Genomic DNA, 19698 nt, shown 5'->3' with positions numbered 1-19698 from the left:
GGATTCGAACCCACAATCATAGGTTTCTGTCGTGTCCAAGGGACGCAACTCTGCACAGCGATTTGCGGCGCCTTAGACGACTGGGCCACCCGTGCTCCCTTTTGGGACCTGTTTTTGAAATCCTGTGAAGGTGTATCTGAGAGTTAACGTGATCTGAAGATATGTAGATGTCCAACGTACGTCAGTACCGACACCCTGCATCACTTGGTAGTTCACGTGGCATGTTGTAATCTTTGTTTTGGGGCGGTGGGGTAGCCAAGTGGTTAAAGCGTTTGCTCGTCACGCCAAATACCCGGGTTCGATTCCCCACATGGGTACAATGCGTGAAGCCCATTTCTCGTGTCCCACGCCGTGATATTGCTGGAATATTGCTTAAAGCGGCGTAAAACCATACTCACTCACTCACTAGACATTGTTTTGCAGTGTCCTAATGTAACAACCTGTCCTACCTAGGGTTCTATAGCCTGCTTATCCAACTTCTTCCAACTTCACATCTTAAAGCTGAAACAAACAAATCGATGCAAGGAACGTCATTACTTCCTTGTTATAAGCGTAGACGCATTGTGTTACACAGATAACAGTTATCTTATCAGCAGATAAATTACTGTGTCATGTGTAATATTTGTAATATTTGTCTATTCAAAACACTAATACATATGTTTTAATAATCATAATTTGGCATTGCTACACTCGTGTCCTGCAATCTTTGTTGAATATTCCAGATATTTGAAATTACAGAAACAAACTCGAGTATTAGTATTTTTTCACCGACAGGCATGTACATGTATAAGTTGGTTTTTTCGTGTTACGTATCATTGGAATATTTGTATGGAATCATTCAGGAACACAGTGTGTCAATCCTACACCTTACCTGTGTCAATCCTTCACCTTACCTGTGTCTATAACATCATGTGTATTAGTCCGTCCTGCAAAGCAAAGAGGTTTTGGTCTTCTTCTCAATATGCCATTGTACCTAGGGTACATCCATGTGTGTGTGTGTGTGTGTGTGTGTGTGTGTGTGTGTGTGTGTGTGTGCCTGTGTGTGTGTGTGTGTGTGTGTGTGTGTGTGTGTGTGTGTGTGTGTGCCTGTGTGTGCGTGTGTGTGTGTGCGCCTGTGTGTGTGTGTGTGTGTGCCTGTGTGTGTGTGTGTGCCTGTGTGTGTGTGTGTGTGTGTGTGTGTGTGTGTGTGTGTGTGTGTGTGTGTGTGCCTGTGTGTGTGTGTGTGCCTGTGTGTGTGTGTGTGCCTGTGTGTGCCTGTGTGTGTGCCTGTGTGTGTGCCTGTGTGTGTGTGTGTGTGTGTGTGCCTGTGTGTGTGTGTGTGTGTGTGTGTGTGTGTGTGTGTGTGTGTGTGTGTGTGTGTGTGTGTGCGCGCATAAATATATACCTCTTTAACTGTTTATATACAAGAATATTACAGTCGGTGTAACCTTCAACAAGACGAACTGCTTCTATAGTTGAAATATTATTATGAGACCTGTGTGGACATAATTAGACTTTGTGCTGAATAGTATATTGTTTCGTTGAAAAGTGCAGTTTGTGCGAAGTCAGACTCTTCAAGTGTCAACGACACAAACGTCAGCCCAAGCATCGCAGGGTGTTCTATAGGCGACACATGCCCGTCTGTATAGCCTCGTGGGACAGGTAGAGTTTCTCATCAGACAGGGAGGAGTTGGACTCAACGCAGAAGTGTCTTTGTCTGTAGAACGAGGTCACTAAGTGAAACATCATATATGTATGTGTATATACTCTTCACAAAAAGAAACGCACAGGTAGTATGTGGTTCATTGAACCTGACTACACAAAAACATCGGTATATAAATTGGATATATGTTGTTGGAAAATGTTGATGGCCTGATATTCGACACACGGTGTGTCAAAACGCAGCCATTGTCGATTTAATGTCTCAAATGGTATTGTTTTCACACTTGTTAAAAAAATGTCATGGAGGAAAACAGTAAAGCAAAATGCACGTGCAAGTTCTGGCATTCGTAACTCGTGGTAGTGGCTATAGAAAGGCAAGCATAAGCCAATAATTTGTCATTCAGTTGTCAACATTTTTCAAGTTCGAAAATGCCAAGACCCAGCGCTGCCGATCGGAACATCGCAATTGGACGTATTCAAAGAGGGAATCGCAGTCTTCTGTTGCACGCCACTTCAACGTCCACCACTGCAACATTTTCACCATTTGGGACCGATACACACCGTTCAATTCCACTGCAGACAGTCCGAGAACCGGCCGACCAAGAGTTACCACCCCTGCAATGCAACAGCTACGAATACTGCAGGACGCATCCCTGATTTGAGGAGGATATCGGACCATCTTCAGTGTCAGGACCAGTGTCAGGAACCATCTTCGCGAGGCTGGAGACCAACCCTGGTGACCAGTTAGCGTCCCTGTTTTCCAACAGATCCATCGACAGCGACGCTTGCGTTGGTCCCATACCTTACAGCCTTGGAATTCGAGAAACTGGAGACGAGTGTGGTTTAGCAACGAATAATGATTTCTTCTTCACCGGCGAGATGGAAGACAACGTGTTTGTCGTCGTCGAAATGAACACGCCGAAGACACTCCCACAACTGACCAACGCGTTACAAGCAGAATGGCGCAGAATTCCGCAGGACAGATTTCATACACTTATCCAGTCAGTGCCGATGAGATGCAGAGCCGTGATTGCTGCCCGGGGCAGTCACATGAGATACTGAGTTCAGTGCAACCTTGTGGACTTACGTAACATGACAATGAACAGTTTTCAATGCATTTGAAAAACGACAGCAGTCGACTATCGAGCTCCCAAATATTATATTTGTATCTATGATATTAAATTAAATTTATCTACTTTATTAGGTACAATAAATTTACGCAAAATCTACCTGTGCATTTCTTTCTTTGAAGAGTGTATATACGTACAAGAAAGTTAATACATATTGAGTATATGTAACATCAATGAGAGGACACTTTATAATAATTTATACCAACGTACTGTACATAAAAGATGATTTAACAACTTATATAAAGGAATATGTTTATTAACTGATCACGATTAGTCTCATTTACATGTAATACATAAGAACAAATTTCAATTTTGAATTTAATAATCCATGCAATGATTAAGTACAGCAGTAAGATGATAATACATAGAATTTAGCTTCTAGAAAGAGAACAAATAATAAGCTATTGTGTACGACCTTAGATCAAAAGTGGTATGGTATGCAGATGTATAGATTACCAGACACACAATTGTATTTTAGGGACGTATGATCGCTTGATAGGATACTGTTACCAATATGATTGTCCAAGTTTCTCAGTATACAATTCACTGTAATGACCAAAAACGTGATCCTTCAAAGAAGGACGACAAAATCTGGGTTAGTTATCCTTGCTGTTCAATTAACAACATTCGCCATTCCGGGTCTTGTCACAAAGCGGTCCTTGGCGTCCTCCCGTCTAGATAGGGCGGTGCAATTTTGTTTAAAGCAAATGCAAGTGATATCAGAGTGGAATCTGATTGGTCAGAAGGAGGGACGTAGAAGGGACATAACTCGTAATAGCCACTGGTGGCGCTACGACCGAACCCAGAAATTCCAGGCAGGATGGAAACTTGGCTGTTACATTCAGTTAACTCTCTTGCCTCGGGAAGATGTCCTAGTAATAACACATGAGTTTCACTGCTTTGCGCAATAATCAAATCTCATGCAAATGACATAAACGTTTTGAAATCGTTGGATCTTATTCTTATATTAGTGCTATTCAACATTTGCTAAATAACAGAAACAAAAACATTTCCATTGTCATAAGAAATCTCTTTTCGCTCGCTATTTTTCATGTAAAACTTTCAGAAAATGAATAAATAATCTATATCAAGCAATATAAGATTTGGCAGAACGATTTTCATAATTTAATAATTGTAAACACCGAATGAGTGTCTGCTGACTGTGATGAAAATAGAGTAAGATCTGACAGTTGCATTTAAGTCTCTACCTTGAACGTTGAACACAGTATTCGCCAAAGAAATCGCTGAAAGGTTGTTTTATTCGTTCGTGTTTTAAAGTCAGTGCGTGATGTCCGTACAAAAGATAGACATATGGCTGGGTCCAGCAAATGTACCACCAAATCCCTGCCTCAAAGACTGACCATAATCCTTAATACAAACAAGGAAGGGCTTAATTTATATTCACAGAAAGTATTTGAGACAAGTGGAATTTATACCATGTGGTTTCTCAAAAACTCAAAGGGTTTGCTTGACGTTCTGCAATCTCAGAACATTTGATTTTTCAACTTTGTATACCACTATCTAACATGACACACTTAAGGGAAAACTTCATTCCTTAATCCATGGGGCTCTTGTTACAAAATGTGGTGAACACAGATACAGTTACGTAACAATATTCAGAGGTTCAGGACACTTTATGAAATATGAAAGCAAATGCCATCTGATGTTTACTGATAAAACAATATGTGAAATGCTGGACGTCCTCATTGATAACATCTACGTAAAATTTGGGGGTAAGACATTTAGGCAAGAAGTAGGCATGCCCATGGGCACCAGTTGTGCTCCCCTTCTTGTAGATCTGTTACTTTATTCATATTTAAGTGTAACTTAAGCTTCAGGTATATCGATGATCTCATATTGTTCAATAACAATCGAATAGCCAATTCCCTTCTACTGAGTTACCCACCTGAACTAGAAAAAAGGAGACCAGTGAGACCGCCTCATCTGTTTTATGTTTAGATCTATGCATAAAGATTCAGAGTGACAAAACACTCTCCACCAGACTGCATGACAAGAGTGATGAGTTCAACTTTCCAATAGTCAACTTTCCCTACAAGTTGAGCAATATTCCAGCTGCTCCAGCCTTTGGTGTTGACGTTTCACAACTCTTGAGATACGATCGAGCATGCTCTTTCAACCCAAGATTTCAAAGAGCGTCACACGACTCTTGCTCAGAAGTTGCTGGATTAAGGTGACAACATTCAAGGCCTCAGTAAAGCTTCCAAAAAGTTTTTATGGTAGACATGTGGAGGACATTTCCAAATTTGATGCCTCAGTCACAAACATGATGTCCGATGTCCGATGTTTTTTCCAGGTGAACAATTAACATGGTAGGGAAAAACACAAAGAATTACACCCGCACTTTGGATATGTATGAACAACATAGTTAATGGAACATAGCTCACAAATAGCAAAGTTTGGGAAAATGCGCAAAAATGTTTCACTCAAAAATCAATAAACACAAGCAATAGACAACTATATGCACTAATAAGTAAACATCTGTTACTGCAGAATGAACAACACACGTGGACAGAAAAGGATAAATACGAGCTTGAGCTAAAATCTATAAGACGTTTTACAAGTGCGACATATTTGGAGAACATACCTTTAATAGCAATTAAATAATAGATGTGAAAGAATTACCTATGTTGATTGTAACCTTGCTTTTAAGCACAATAGCATCCCAATTTGTGGAGATCCAGTGAGAACATATTTTTTTAATTCATTGTCATGTGTAATTTAAAAATGCATGACAATACGCCCATGTGTAGATGCACATGATGTGCTTTGTTCCCCTTGGCATAGAGATCTGAAACTCTACCATCGCTCTTCGCTTCTGAATGTCCCCCAGTTGGCTCTGTATTAAAAACTATGTCGTCAAAATAGTCAAGGTGTCCTTGCGTCACCAGGGAGGTTTTGTCAAGACTGAGGCCTAAACGTTCTGGTCCTGATCGCGTGAAGCCACAAGGTGACTCCGTGTCTGGTTCATAGCCATCTTTAATGTCACTGCTAGTCTTTCTGTGCAATTGCTCCAGCTTGTAGTCATCAGTTCCTTCATAGATTGGGTTAGGCACGTATCCATCACTTACAGAGTTCCGGGCACCGTTTGACCGTTCACATCCTAGTGGTTTTCTTCATTGTGTCCACGTGTTGGATTTGTTTCTCTAAACTGTTTCTAGAAAATATAAATTCAGTAGGTATAATGATGGCTTTTTATGTGCAATACATATATTGCTCCGCTTGTTGTATAAGCACGTGTGCATAGCCTTAATTTTGGAATACTTCATCTTGGAACCGATTGATATATTATTTAACTTCATACCGATCAATATACCATAATTGCACCATGATTGTATTCAGGCACCAGAAAGACCAATGATGGAGTGTTCATTGCCTCAAGGACAGTTGTATGCAATATGTCGAAACTGAGAAACACAACTAATACACATTCGATATCAACATAATATATCAAGTCTTTGAATGGCATAAAAGTGATATACATGAGAAAGAGAATTTATGGATGTCAACTACTTTATTCTGAGGAACACAACATTTACGTGTATAGGCTTACTTCATCCGGTGAAAGGATGTAGCAAATTCATATCACCGGATGAGGGAGTTAGCATATACTCTGAAATGTTGAGTTCCTCATAATACCGAAGTTGACACCCACAAACAATCGTCCTGAACTTATTTTATATCATGTTTTTAACGGAAGTATAGGAAATAAGAAGTGTTTTCACTGATATGCATAATCTCAGTAACCATGTATGATGATTTTATCAACGATAGATGAAAGATCAATTACAAACATACTCTTGAATTGCGGGGGCGGTCGGGTAGCCAAGTGGTTAAAGCGTTCGCTCGTCACGCCGAAGACACGGGTTCGATTCCCGACATGGGTACAATGTGTGAAGCCCATTTCTGGTGTCCCCCGCCGTGATATTGCTGGAATATTGCTAAAAGTGGCGTAAAACCATACTCACTCACTCACTTGAATTGCGAGGCAATGTCTATCTAAGAACACGACGATTCATGCATGACTCACTCCATGTAGAGTGAATGTTTGGATATGTTATTTCCCCGATATGGTAATTCTAATTGTAAAAGCTTTTACCTTTTCTTTCGTCGGACACAGACCGTGATTGTCACTATGATTGCTATCATGATGACTCCTCCCACACTGCTGCCGATGATAACCGCTTCTGTTAACATATGTCGTAGTATTAGATACATACAGTTTTACATTAGAATGTGTGTCGTTGTGAGTCACGAGTCAAACTTTTTGTGATCCTTTTTCATCCACCTTGCAATTAGCTGTAGTGACATTTTATTCATCTAATATCATTCTCAAGTACCTATACACTGTTGATTAGATGTGAGGTGAGGTGAAATGGAGTTACACGTCGCGTCGAAGATTATTGCACTTATATAGCGTCGTGCAGTGTGTGTGTGTGTGTGTGTGTGCGTGTGCGTGTGCGTGTGTGGCTGCTTGTACTAGCCCGGACTGGTGCCGATTTATAGTGCTAACACACTGAGATACCATGCCGCAGTTTAACATGAATACCCCACTCAGACACAGTATACTGACTCCGAGCCGACCAGTCCTTGTTTTCGCCCTTTAATGTCGACAGGATAACAACAAGTACCATCTTTTAACGCGGCCGGGGATCGAACTCCAAACCTCCCGCTCTCCGGGCGGACGCTCTACCACTAGACCACAGAGGCAGTCGTTGATAAGATGACCATGTTGACGTTTATGATCATCTTGTAAGAAAGGCGCAATACCTAGCACAAGTACAATGTCAATATCAAATTTATGCCTGGTTGATCAATGGTACAACATCTATAAGAAAATAATTCCTCATTATTGTATTTACGTGAGTGAAGAAATTATTTTTTCCCTGTCAAACTTTCCGTAAGCCGCCATTCTAGTTTGAGACGGAACCGACGTCAGCCAGCGATTGGTGCAATTGCAACTGACTGAAAGTTAGCGCGGGGGGTGGTCAGGAAAGTACTATTTTGTATTATCACCATCACTTTGTGCGGTTTGAGCATGCATTATTATTGCTATTGTTATTGTTATCTCCTGATATGATGTTTGATCCCACACAAGGGACATCACCTCAGGGGGCAAGTATTGAATATTGCATTAGCTTCACATCAAACTTCCAACTTTGAATACCTTTACTTGATGTTGAAGGAACAGTTTCTGTTGTTGCAGCTGGAGTTGATATGTCTTTATCCATTGGTGAAGTGGCCTCTGACAACACGATACATATAATATCTTTAGAGTGGGTGTGTAACTGTTGATTATCACTGCAGTCAGCCATATTCAGGTGAGATATAATCAAATCTTGACCTGACAAATATGTGAAAGAAAACATGAGCACCGATCAAAGTCATGGGTACAGTATGACATGCAACCAGCCAAAACGCACCTGCTGATCGCACGTGGTCGCCTCATACAACCAACCGGGTTCCATTGAACCTTTCTCACCCGGATTCCCCGGAGACCGTGTTTGTTTGTTTGTTCTTTAACGCTGCTCCAAGCAATATTCCAGCTATATGACGGCAGGCTGTAAATAATCGAGTCTGGGCCAGACAATCCAGTGATTGACATCATGAGCATCGATCCACGTAATTGGAATACATTGACATGCATCAACCAAGTCAGCGAGCCTGGCCACCCGATCCCGTTACGATAAGCAAAGTAGCCTTTTATGGCAAGCATGGGTTGCTAAAGATCTACCCCGGATCTTCAGAGGTCTCCCACGAGGTCTTACAATAAGTGGATGTGGCTATGTGACATTGTTTCAGCAATAGGTAGCAAATTGTAACTTGTAACTACTAGAGGCAGATTAAGAAAGTCAATGAAGTGTCAACATGGCCAACAATGTCACACACAACCAAGCAGGAGTAGTATGAACTGCCAAGTGTTTACATATATTGTCCACACGTGATTCGTACATAAAACCTTAAACACTTAAAATACTCTCCCAATGTAAGACGACAGATTGTGGGCGGTACCAAATCTAAAGCACCGAAAACAATGGGCAGTCGAACAACTTGCTACATTTCGAAAGACACACACACTGAAAACATAATGTTTTCAACAAAAATTAATCCAAGTTCAAAACCTGTTCGTAAAAAGAAAAGTACTCCAATAACAGAGGTCACATCGCACAAACACCTAGGTCTAACTTAACAGCAAGATGGCTACTAGCCAAATCATATAGACAATATAGTCGATAAAGTTAGCCCGATGATTAACTGCTCCAGAACTTTCCAATGCCGCCTGTCCAGAAAAGTTAGAGAAATTATACTGATCATTTATTTTACCAATATTCGACTATTGTGACAAGGTATGGGATAACCGTTCTGAAGATCAAGCGTTGGTATTGGAAAGGCTAAATTTAGACAAACTGAGAACAATATGTGGAGCTACTCGTGGTACCAGTCACGAGTCTCTATACCCTGAAACCAACCTTACACCCTTATCCAAACGACGGCAATCTCATACGTTAAAAACATTTTACAAAGTGGTTCATAAGTTGGCCCCTGAATATCTATGTAATCTTGATCCTCCGAATGTCTCAGTGGGCGCATGTTTCAATTTAAGAACTCCTTCACAGCTACAGACTGTAAATGCCAGAACAGTTAATCACTACAAATAATTTTTACCCAACACAGTGCGAATGTCGAATGAATTACCGGATAATGTTCAATCAAAATGTACTGTATATGGCTTCACAAAATGTATCATCACAACAGAAAATGCTCAAATATTTGACTTTAACTTAGACTATGGTACCCGTTTCTGTCAAATTCTCCATTGCCGCCTCAGGTTAAGATGCAGTGATTTAAATGCACACAAATATCATAGACATATTCATGATTCTACTACCTGTTCCTGTGGATATCATTATGAACATCCTAGACATGACCTCTTTTCATGTTGCAACTACTGCAATCTTCGGAACAATATGTACTATTATATAATAGGATACGACTTGGATTCAGTCTAATATGGAAATACTACAACATCTTCTGATACTAACCTTGCTATTGTACATTCTGTTCATTTGTGCATTGCAAAATCTAAAAGATTTAAAATGTGTCTACTTTACGATTACATCAATCAAATAGCTGTCTGTATGTGAGGTATGTAGAGGTATAGATGTACAAGCATGTGTGTACATGGATGCACCGAATTGGTCATGTACCGATATAGGTTTGTGTCTATGTGTGTATTTGTGTATTTTCGTATTTATGTATTTGTGTGTGACTTGTATATTCGCATCATAATATTTGTAACAGTAGGTACAAATAATCTAAATTTATTATTTTATGTACGGTTTACCTTGTTAAATGTCCTTTATAGGGAGAAGTATTTAAATAGGCTTTGTCTGTTCACCAATCCCATTCCGTTTTTGGAAATAGATATTGTTTAAATCACATTTCGAAAGCGAAGTCCGGATAACTGCCATGTTTTTCCTGAACCTTCACAATCACATCAGTGTTAAAAGGGACAGACAATTCAATAATATAAATGATTTCCTTGGATTCATCAAAAAGGACAAGATCATGTCTGTTGGCCTGGATACGTCTGAGGCTGTATACGGGCCTATGCCAAAGAATATTTGTATTTATCATTTTCCATAACGCCCTCTACATATTTTTGGTCGTACTGGATGGACTTCTGTGTCAAAACCACAAGCATGACGAAGACAAAAGGATCAAGCCACTCCATCATGTCACTTAAGACACTGTGTTTGTGCCAAAGCTAGGCATCTACTACACAATCTACATTTCATAGCCACATTTTGATGCAAAATAGGAAGTTACTGGTCCTGAGCAGCAGACAGAAAGCCACACATACACACACACACACACACACACACACACACACACACACATATATATATATATATATACATTCGTGTACAGCTGACAACCAAACAGTCGTAACCATGTGCACGTGGGGGAACGGACACTAAAACTTGACGTGCGAAAATATGTTGGAATGTATTATATAAACCTCGTCATAAATATCGCACCACCCACTTTTTTTCACTGAGTAAAACTGGATCTTCAACCTCATAAAAATGGTGCTTAAAAATGCACATTAAACTGTTTATATGGCCTCATGTGAGCGTTCAGTCAGAAAATTGACAACACAAGACCGAATTTGAGCACTAATTGAGGGTTTGATTGTAGCAAACCAAAGTTCACTGAAATCACCGTGAAATAAGGTGAAATAAGTATGGCTGCCGAAGTCGTTACAACAGCCACACAACACAGTTCACATTTCATTAATGTCAAACACACTAGTAAGGTCCACAATGACTGGCTAACTCAGTATCTGGTGTAACCGCCTCGCACTTGGATAACAATTTCGACACGCCGTCATATACTGGTCACCAGACGTCTGAATCTCTGTTGGGGGATCTGCTGCCACTCATCATGCAATGCATGGGTCAATTCCTGAAGGTTATGAACTGGAGGATCCCTTGCTCTCACCCTACGTCTCAAAATGTCCCACAATTGCTCAATAGGATTAATGTCTGGACTTCTGGCAGGCCAGGGTAGTGTCTCAATGGCGTAGTGTTGGAGATGCTGAAAACAGCTCGAGCACGATGTGGTCTGGCATTATCGTCCATAAAGACTGGACGTGTGGCGAGAGCGTGATTATCGAAATGAGGCACAACAGCACCGTCCAGGATCAAGTTCTGGTACCTCTACCCATTCAGTGTTCCGGGAACTGTGATGAGGTCAAGTTAACAATCATAGGAACAACACCCCCACACCATGACGGATCCACCCCCAAATGGAACATCAGCTTGAATGTTCCTCTGATCATATGCTGTGTCTCTCTGCCTCCAAACTCGTGCCCTCCCTTCTGTATGATGCAGCAAAAATCTGCTTTCATCGGACCAGTGGATCCTTCTCCATGTCCTCAGGTTCCAGCGAGCATGTGCATGGCGGTGCTGATTTGTGAGGAGTGGACGTCTGATTGGTCGTCTTGCTCTTAATCCTGCAGAATTAAGGCGTCGTCTGATGGTGCTGATGGACACTCTGTTGTATGGATGCCATCAATGTCGCAGCTGTGTACAAGTAGACTTTGGGCTTCGTCTGGCTTGGCGTACGAGAGCACGATCTTCCTTGTCATTGGTTTTTCTGGGACGTCAAGACCTCGGTGCATCCTTCACTACACCGGAAGCAGTATTCTTACGTATTAGCCAGCTGATGACAGTGTGATGAATGTTCAGTTGTGCTCCAATAGCACGACATGACATACCAGTCTGGTGCACACCAATAATTTGCCATCTTTGGTTCAGAGGCACTGGACGCTTGGGCACTTCACTGGTTGGTCAAAATAAAGCTTAATTTATGCCTAAAACCAAATTTTAGCTGTGTCTGCCAACATAACATACGCCAAAAGAGGCTGTGTGCATACTGCATTTTTAGCAAACGGACCCCCGGTACAAGCATGCTCAACGCAAGCATGCACGTGCAGCTTGGAACAGGGTGTGTTTGTGATATTATGTTCACAGATGGTGTAGTATATGAAATATGTACTTGTAGTTTAAAAAACCGAAAATTATCTTTTCTACTTTTACTTTAAAATGTGTGGTGCGATATTTATGACGAGTTGTATACATACATAAAGCGACAAAACCATTTCCTTTATCCTAACAAATATTTGCCTAAAATAGCGTCCATTGTACGATTCCGACTACATCACAAGCATGTGTTTATGAATCACTATCAAAATGTTATGACACCAGGTGTTAGCGAAAACGTGAGCGAACCTCATGAAAAGAGAGAATTTCTAAGTTTATTTACTGTGTGTACCTGACGTCGTTTCTGTGACTCCACTCTGCTGCGCGAGTGTTGTGGGAGAGTTTGGATCGGGATGGCGGGGAGTGATGACGGAGGAAAAGCCGTTCACACTGGACAACGATAGCGTGGTAGAGTCATTGCTGTGCATCGTTGTCCCTGCTGCCGTTGATTTTGAAGGTTGTGTCTGTGGTTGACCAGGTGATGATGTCACCGCTATCTGTGCGTGGTTGCTGGAGGCGTTATTGGACGTCACTGTTTGTGTAGTTGTAGTTGAAGTAGTTGATGTCGTAGTAATTGATGCAGGCGTTGGGCAGTTCAGTGACACATCTGCAGGAATGGTGGCTCCACAGACGACGGTAACATTCTTACCTGTATCCGCTGCAACAAAATGATTATTGAATAATACCACATATACTCATGCACATCCACACCAGTTCATGAAATAAATCAGACAGACAGTGTTAACACTAACACACGGAGTATCGCCACCAGCGTCAGTTTATGTACGAAACGAAACGACAAACGACTGAAAAGTTGGAAACATTGACATCATTTTGTGTTTCTGTAAACTTCCTGCGCTGAGATGCTTTTACTTCCTGTCTCTTGAACATTATGACGTCATAATAGTGGCGTGTACTTTAGAACTCCACACTGCAAGGATCGATTCACTGCTCTGGGAGGTGGTTAAATAATGTTTACTTGATATTTCCGCTAGGCTTTTGGCTGGTTCTACTACCTCTCATAGGAGAAATTGAACTATTTTATTGAGAAGTACACCGTGAATATATATATGCGGAGACACCTGCGGACTGTCACTGATCCATTGGAACTTTTAGCCTACACAGTAACTGAGTGAGTTGAGTGAAACACCGCTTTTAACAGTATTACAGTTATATCGCGGCGAGTCAGCTTAATGTGGAAGGAAAGCCCGCAGGTCTCAGACGTTTACCACTTCGATGAAACCCACGAGTACAGGTATGGTGCTGACAAACCTAGAAACCTCATCGGGGCGAACCGGGATTCGAACCCACAATCATAGGTTTCTGGCGTGCCCAAAGGTACGCAACACTGCTCAGCAAATCGCGGCGCCTTAGACGTCTGGGCCACCCGTTCCCCCGTTTAGCCCACACAACAAATTGGTATCCATACTGCTATCACAAACATGTTCGCGTTCACTCTGCAGGACGGAGATAAACATAATGTGGGTTCCGGTGCTGAACAAAGAAGTTTGGCGTGTTTTTTCTTGAAACATACCCCTCTTTATCTATGTAAAAGCACCAGGAGTGAGAGGGAGATGCAGCAGTGAATAAGTATGGAAACATATTTCTTTTTCAAAAGATTCTTTACACAAAACATTGAAATAAATATTTTTGCAATGGTACAATTATCTGACAATTTTTCAAAGGAATAAACCTAAGCAAAAGAACCGGTAGGTACCATTGGGGGAAATTGAAAGCACTAAGTGTTATTTTATTAATTATTTTACATTTTGGCGGACCACTTTATGATTAATATGATCCGTATTTATATGTTTGTGACGAGTGAAGCCATGTTGACAGCAGGTTCATCCAGCAGCAGTTGCAAAGTAACGTTCACTCTGAGACCGAGTCACACGTGTCGACTGCATGCATTTGTTCACTGAAATACTGAATGCTCTGAGGGAGAGGTGTGACGATAGAAAAGGTAGCACTTTTATGATTATAATGCTGTTCTTCAACAAAACGATACTCGGCAACTCAAGCTTAAGTATTTTGACTTGGTGAAAGTTACAGGTAGGTTTTACTCCTTGGTATATGAATAAAGATCACAAACAATATATCCTAGTAATTGTAATTGTGTTTGTCCATAATGCCTAGTTTAACACTCAAGATATAATAAAAATGCAACATGGCACGACGACAGAGCAGACGTCAGACGTCAAATTGCCATCAAGGAACATTTTCCGCAAGAATTTTAGTCACATTTCCAAGTTTAGCAACACATAGGGACAAATATAATTATTAATCACTTACCTTTCGCCAGCAGCCACAGAAATTCTTTTTCTTGACGCCCAGGATCGACTGTCATGAATATTGACATGTTAACATAGTTGGACTTGCTCTCAAACATTGCGCTGGAACAGTTTCTTGATGCAGGTGGGTTCTTACAGTCCACCTTGGTTGACACATCCCCATCAGTGAAGTCCACACTGCAGGCGGGAGACACAACTCGGGTTGCAGCAAGTTGTATTATGACATGGGAGTTACACTCGTGAGAGTATGCTAGACATTTAGCATGGGCCATCCCGTCATGTTGGTCGTTGTACAGGTACACCTCCTGTCCTGTGTGTGGAGAATCATGTTGGATGTGCAGCACCGTGTCCTCTGAAAAGATTGGCCAAGAAATTAAAGTTATGTATACTTCTAACACGATGGTAGATGTACAAGTATTCGATGTAAATAGGTATTTAATACAATATCCATTAACCACATGCTTTTAATAGCATCAAACATAATAAAGACCAAATGAAGCTTTTAACATGATGTAATATATTGAATAATATATCTATTTTTCCTTTCCAATTTCCAAGTGCGAGTGGGCGAGTTTAAAGCAGCTTTGTACAATATTTGACTAAACCATTGCTTGTCAGCTTAGTTTGTGAGGAAACCAAAACTGATGTACGTCAAAGACTTCTACCACATTGGTAGAACACACGACCACTGGTATGATGCTGACAGAAACCAAGACACATAAGTGAGTGAGCGAGTGAGTGAGTTGGGTATAATGCCGCTTTTAACAGTATTCAAGTTATATCACGGTGTGTCAGCTGAACTTCGGTAACTTCGGAGGAAAGACCAAAATGATGCAGGTCTCAGACGTTTACCACTTTGGTGAAACCCACGACAACGGTTATGGTGCTGACAAACCTAGAAATATAATCGGGGCGAACCGGAATTCGAACCCACAATCACAGGTTACTGGCGTGCCCATCAGGACAATCTTGGATTCCTACACATGATTATAGGGCTCTGGTACGTCTCGTTGACGCGACTCTGCAGTGTTGACTGCGGCGTCTTGGACGACTGGGCCAACTCGGCCAGGGAGTCTAAAGACATGATGCACGTCACAGACATTTTCTTCAGTGAAACTCATATACACGCCAGTGGTGCTGACAAAACAAGGTTCATTACAGGACGAATATGGAATCAGAGCCGCGAGAAGCCCAAGGACAAGCTGCACGTCACAGACATTTACTTCAGTGACACTGACAAAACAAGGCTCTTACTAGGACGAAATTGAGAATCAGAACCATGATTATCGATCAAGAGAGGGATGAGGGATGCAACATAGAAAGTTACAGTCACAACGCCTCGGGAGGGTGAGCGGGTCATGCCTCCATCTCTTTCAAATTAACCGTGAACACATTATAAACCACATAGTAGTTGTTTCTTGTTGCAAATTAACAGAGTCACGACTGACCGCAAATATCTCTCCCTGAAATGACTTATTGTGTATAAACAACTGTATTGTACAATTACAAAATAAAGAAACGCAAAGCATGAAATTATAACCAGGCATGTTATAATTTAGTCCAAAAGCTTGCAACAATGAAAGAATGGGCAACAGATAGAATAGTAGAAGTGCCTGGACGCCATTACACGAGTGGCAAGTAATTATGAGACGTCAACGCCAGAGAATAACCAGTCTCGATTATCTCCCCAGGTTCCACTGATATTTATAGGCAAAGTACCGATGAACATTATGTGAACGGATCACTGAAACTAGTGATGACACCAGGTGTAGGCTAAAATGGTAAAGTGTGTCCTGTGGGACATATAGGAAGCTGATAACATTAAGTTTATGACGGACACAACTCACTGTGCACACATTCAAACGTGAATGTTACATAGTCTTCACCATCAGTATGCTGCACCGTACCACCAGGTGTTGACAGCTGACATTTTGTAGCGGCAGTGCACGTGTTCACAAAGTCCAGGTAGTTGTGACCCGGGAGTTGGTTCTTCATGGCAGGGAGGCAGTAATCTGTCACGGTATCATTCTCACGCTGTTGACAGCAACGTCTGATTTCGTCTGGACCCTTCTGTCTTAAGCTGGTTCCAGTTATTTCACTGTGACATGTGACGTCAGAAGACACCCCGAGTGTAAACATGGTAGGAAGAAGCATCTCTGTAGTGGCACACGGAGGATCGACCATCAACAGGAAATTGTAACAGGCAGTCTTGTGTCTCAGGCCAGAGACAGCTGTACATAGAACTGTGAATGCAAATTAATTGAGACTAAAGAGTGAGTGAATTAAAACTTAACGTCACATCGACAAGTCAAATGATGATATGATTACATACATACAGCTGGACATAGAACTGCGAAGGCAAAATTGTTATTGAAGACTTGTATAAATGTTTTTTACGATAGTGGATCGTTACCTACAATAAGGTATCTGGACAACCGATATACCTCTTGAACTCACTAAATAAAAATTGTCGATACAGGAGAATAACCAGTGCAGATTATCCACCGAAACATGCAATAAGCATACTTATGCACCTACACTGATAATAAGGTCAAAACCATATATATTTACTTTCAAGTAAGTTGCAAACAGAAAATGCAAACACAAACCTGATATTTTAATAGGACTTTGATTATTTTCGTTACTTTTAATTTTTACAAGTTCAATCCACCATTAGCTGTTCATATTGCTGCCATCTTACAGAGGATAAATGAATCTGAACCTGATCAATGTAACAGTTTGATGAACCTCTTCAACGAAACACCACCAGCTTTAGACGGTGTTTGTATAAATTAATGTAACTGTCACAGTATAGCACTGATGACACTGTAGACATATCATTCTTATAACACTGCACTCAGACACAAAGATGCTATCATTTGTCATAAAATAATCACAACATACCTTGCAGCGTTATCCATATCAGCAGAGAGTGTGATGCGTGCCACTTCGTCCACATGCTGTTGTGGTTTAGGTCTGGAGAAACATTCGTTCAGGTGTTCGTTATTGGGGACTACAGGATGGTTAAAACATTGACTTTGGTAACACGTTACTGATCATAAAATTCTGTGATACAAACATATAGAGTGAGATGTGATTACAACTCTTTACATTTTAATTAAGTTGCATGATACACTGGCTCTGCTTTGTAGAATGCACAAGTATATAGGGTATAGCAATTGCAGTGCTAACTTTGATCAAGATTTACAACAGAGTTGTTTAATAGCAGTTGGGATTATGTTTCACCAAATTATAAAACATCTTTAATGATGACAATCTTTACATGACATGTACCTTTCTGGAAAACACATTAGGTCAAGGAAACGTCGGATGAGATATATCACAAAACATGACGAACAATACCGTCACGTGTGTGTACATAAAACAAACATGTTCACTGACGCATACCCGGGTGTATTTTTGGTCAAAAGTAAGTACCCGATATACAGCTGATGGAAACCACCCTTTTGGGGACCTGATGGGTGCATTTAATCCATGAAATACTAAGGTGTGTCTGTGAGGTAACGTGAGCTGAGGACACCCAACATATGTCCAACGTAACTCACTACCGACTGCCTATTGATGAGTTCACATGACATGTTTCAATCATTGTTTTGGCAGTGTCTGAATGTAACAACGTACCTACCTCTGAATGTATTACCAGATGAGCCACATATGTCCAACTTCACCATAAATAGCTGACACACAGACAATGTCATGCAGTGAACGCCATTACATCCTTGTTAAAAGCGCAGAAGGCGTTGCACATGCAGCTGTTATCTTATCAGCAGCTCTAAACTGTGTCAATTTTAATTGTTAAGCTATCTTGTGGTGGGGCCCAGTTGTCTCAGTTTAAGGTGTGCCAAATACTAAAGTAAGTTTAATAATAACACTGATACTAATACATGTCTTAATAATCATAAAATAGATAATATTACATTCAAGACTTTCAATCTTCAACAGCACATTTAAATAGCATTTTTACACTCCAGAGATTTAACATTACGGAAGTACATTCAAGTAATGTTTCACCATCAGGCTTGTATAAATGCCTTTTATGTGGACAGTGATTTTTTCCGAGTTTCGTGTCATTGGAATACATGCTATTTGTTCTACATGTGCTGAGGGAATGCACAGGTACAGGTATTTGAGCAACCTATGTTAAGAATATACTAAATGGATCGGGTGGTCAGGCTCAGCAACTAGTTCATGTAGCGGCGTAATTATACAAATAAACTTTAATTGATGTCAATCAATCATGTTTACTGCATGAGACTACAAATTCACGTCCAGTGCTAACCGTCATATAAGTATAAATTTCAAATCTTATTAACTAATATTTCATCAAGATTTGTTAACTTGTTTACGGGCCTGGGAGCAAGGATGACCGAGTGGTCTAAGCCGCCATAAATCGCTGTGCAAGGTTGCGTCCCTTAGTTATGCCTGGAACCTATGATCCTGGGTTCGACTCCCAGTTTTGTACAGATTATGTTCCTTGGTTTGCGAGTTTGTCAGCATCATACCCGTACTCGTGGGTTTCACAGGGTGGTAAACGCCAAAGACATGCATCCCTTCCAACATCAAGCTGACACGCCATAATACACTAAAGCGCAAGTCTTCAACAATATTTCACAAAATATGTGTTTTGGCAGGTATTATTTGAGCTCATGCTATTCATTATCAATACTTGGCGGTAGGTTTTCAACTGTATAACGCTTCACACTGACAGGACCTACATTTGAATTAGGTGGGTATATGGAAGTATACGCATTATATGACAACATTTGATATTCTTCAGTTTACAGTACCTCACTAAAATACAATCAGTGACGCAAGTTCGTATTATATATGCAATATCTTAACGACGGGCACAGCCTGTGCACAGGCCACCTGTTGAGAACAATCAGTCCCGATTAACAACTAATTCAACTTTTCTCCTCCATTACCTTCTGTACTTTTATGTACATTTGTTTTTACATATCCTAAATATCCGTGGACATCAATCTCTTCACGAATTTATTAAACTTTTTGGGAGGGCACGAAATTGCAGCAGACACTGGTCTTGTAGAA

The 19698-nt window shown here is 40.8% G+C and overlaps 1 protein-coding gene across 1 annotated transcript; it reads right to left on the bottom strand.

Annotated features, from left to right (window-relative positions):
• Positions 1-5598: 5598 nt before the first annotated feature.
• On the bottom strand, positions 5599-18395 carry LOC124125038. Its single transcript, XM_048391233.1, has 8 exons — positions 18275-18395; positions 17533-17604; positions 16476-16871; positions 14630-14980; positions 12630-12995; positions 7957-8034; positions 6889-6976; positions 5599-5946 (listed from the first exon to the last, which is right to left on the bottom strand). The coding sequence occupies exons 1-8, from the start codon at positions 18345-18347 to the stop codon at positions 5886-5888; spliced, it is 1485 nt and encodes a 494-aa protein (XP_048247190.1). The 5' UTR covers positions 18348-18395; the 3' UTR covers positions 5599-5885.
• Between the last annotated feature and the right edge of the window lie 1303 nt (positions 18396-19698).

Source organism: Haliotis rufescens, unplaced genomic scaffold (genome assembly GCF_023055435.1).
Source record: "Haliotis rufescens isolate VD_foot unplaced genomic scaffold, xgHalRufe1.0.p SCAF_10, whole genome shotgun sequence".
NCBI classification, from domain to species: domain Eukaryota; kingdom Metazoa; phylum Mollusca; class Gastropoda; order Lepetellida; family Haliotidae; genus Haliotis; species Haliotis rufescens.
Note: the sequence above shows the minus strand (reverse complement) of the source record. Positions and strands in the feature narration are given on the sequence as shown.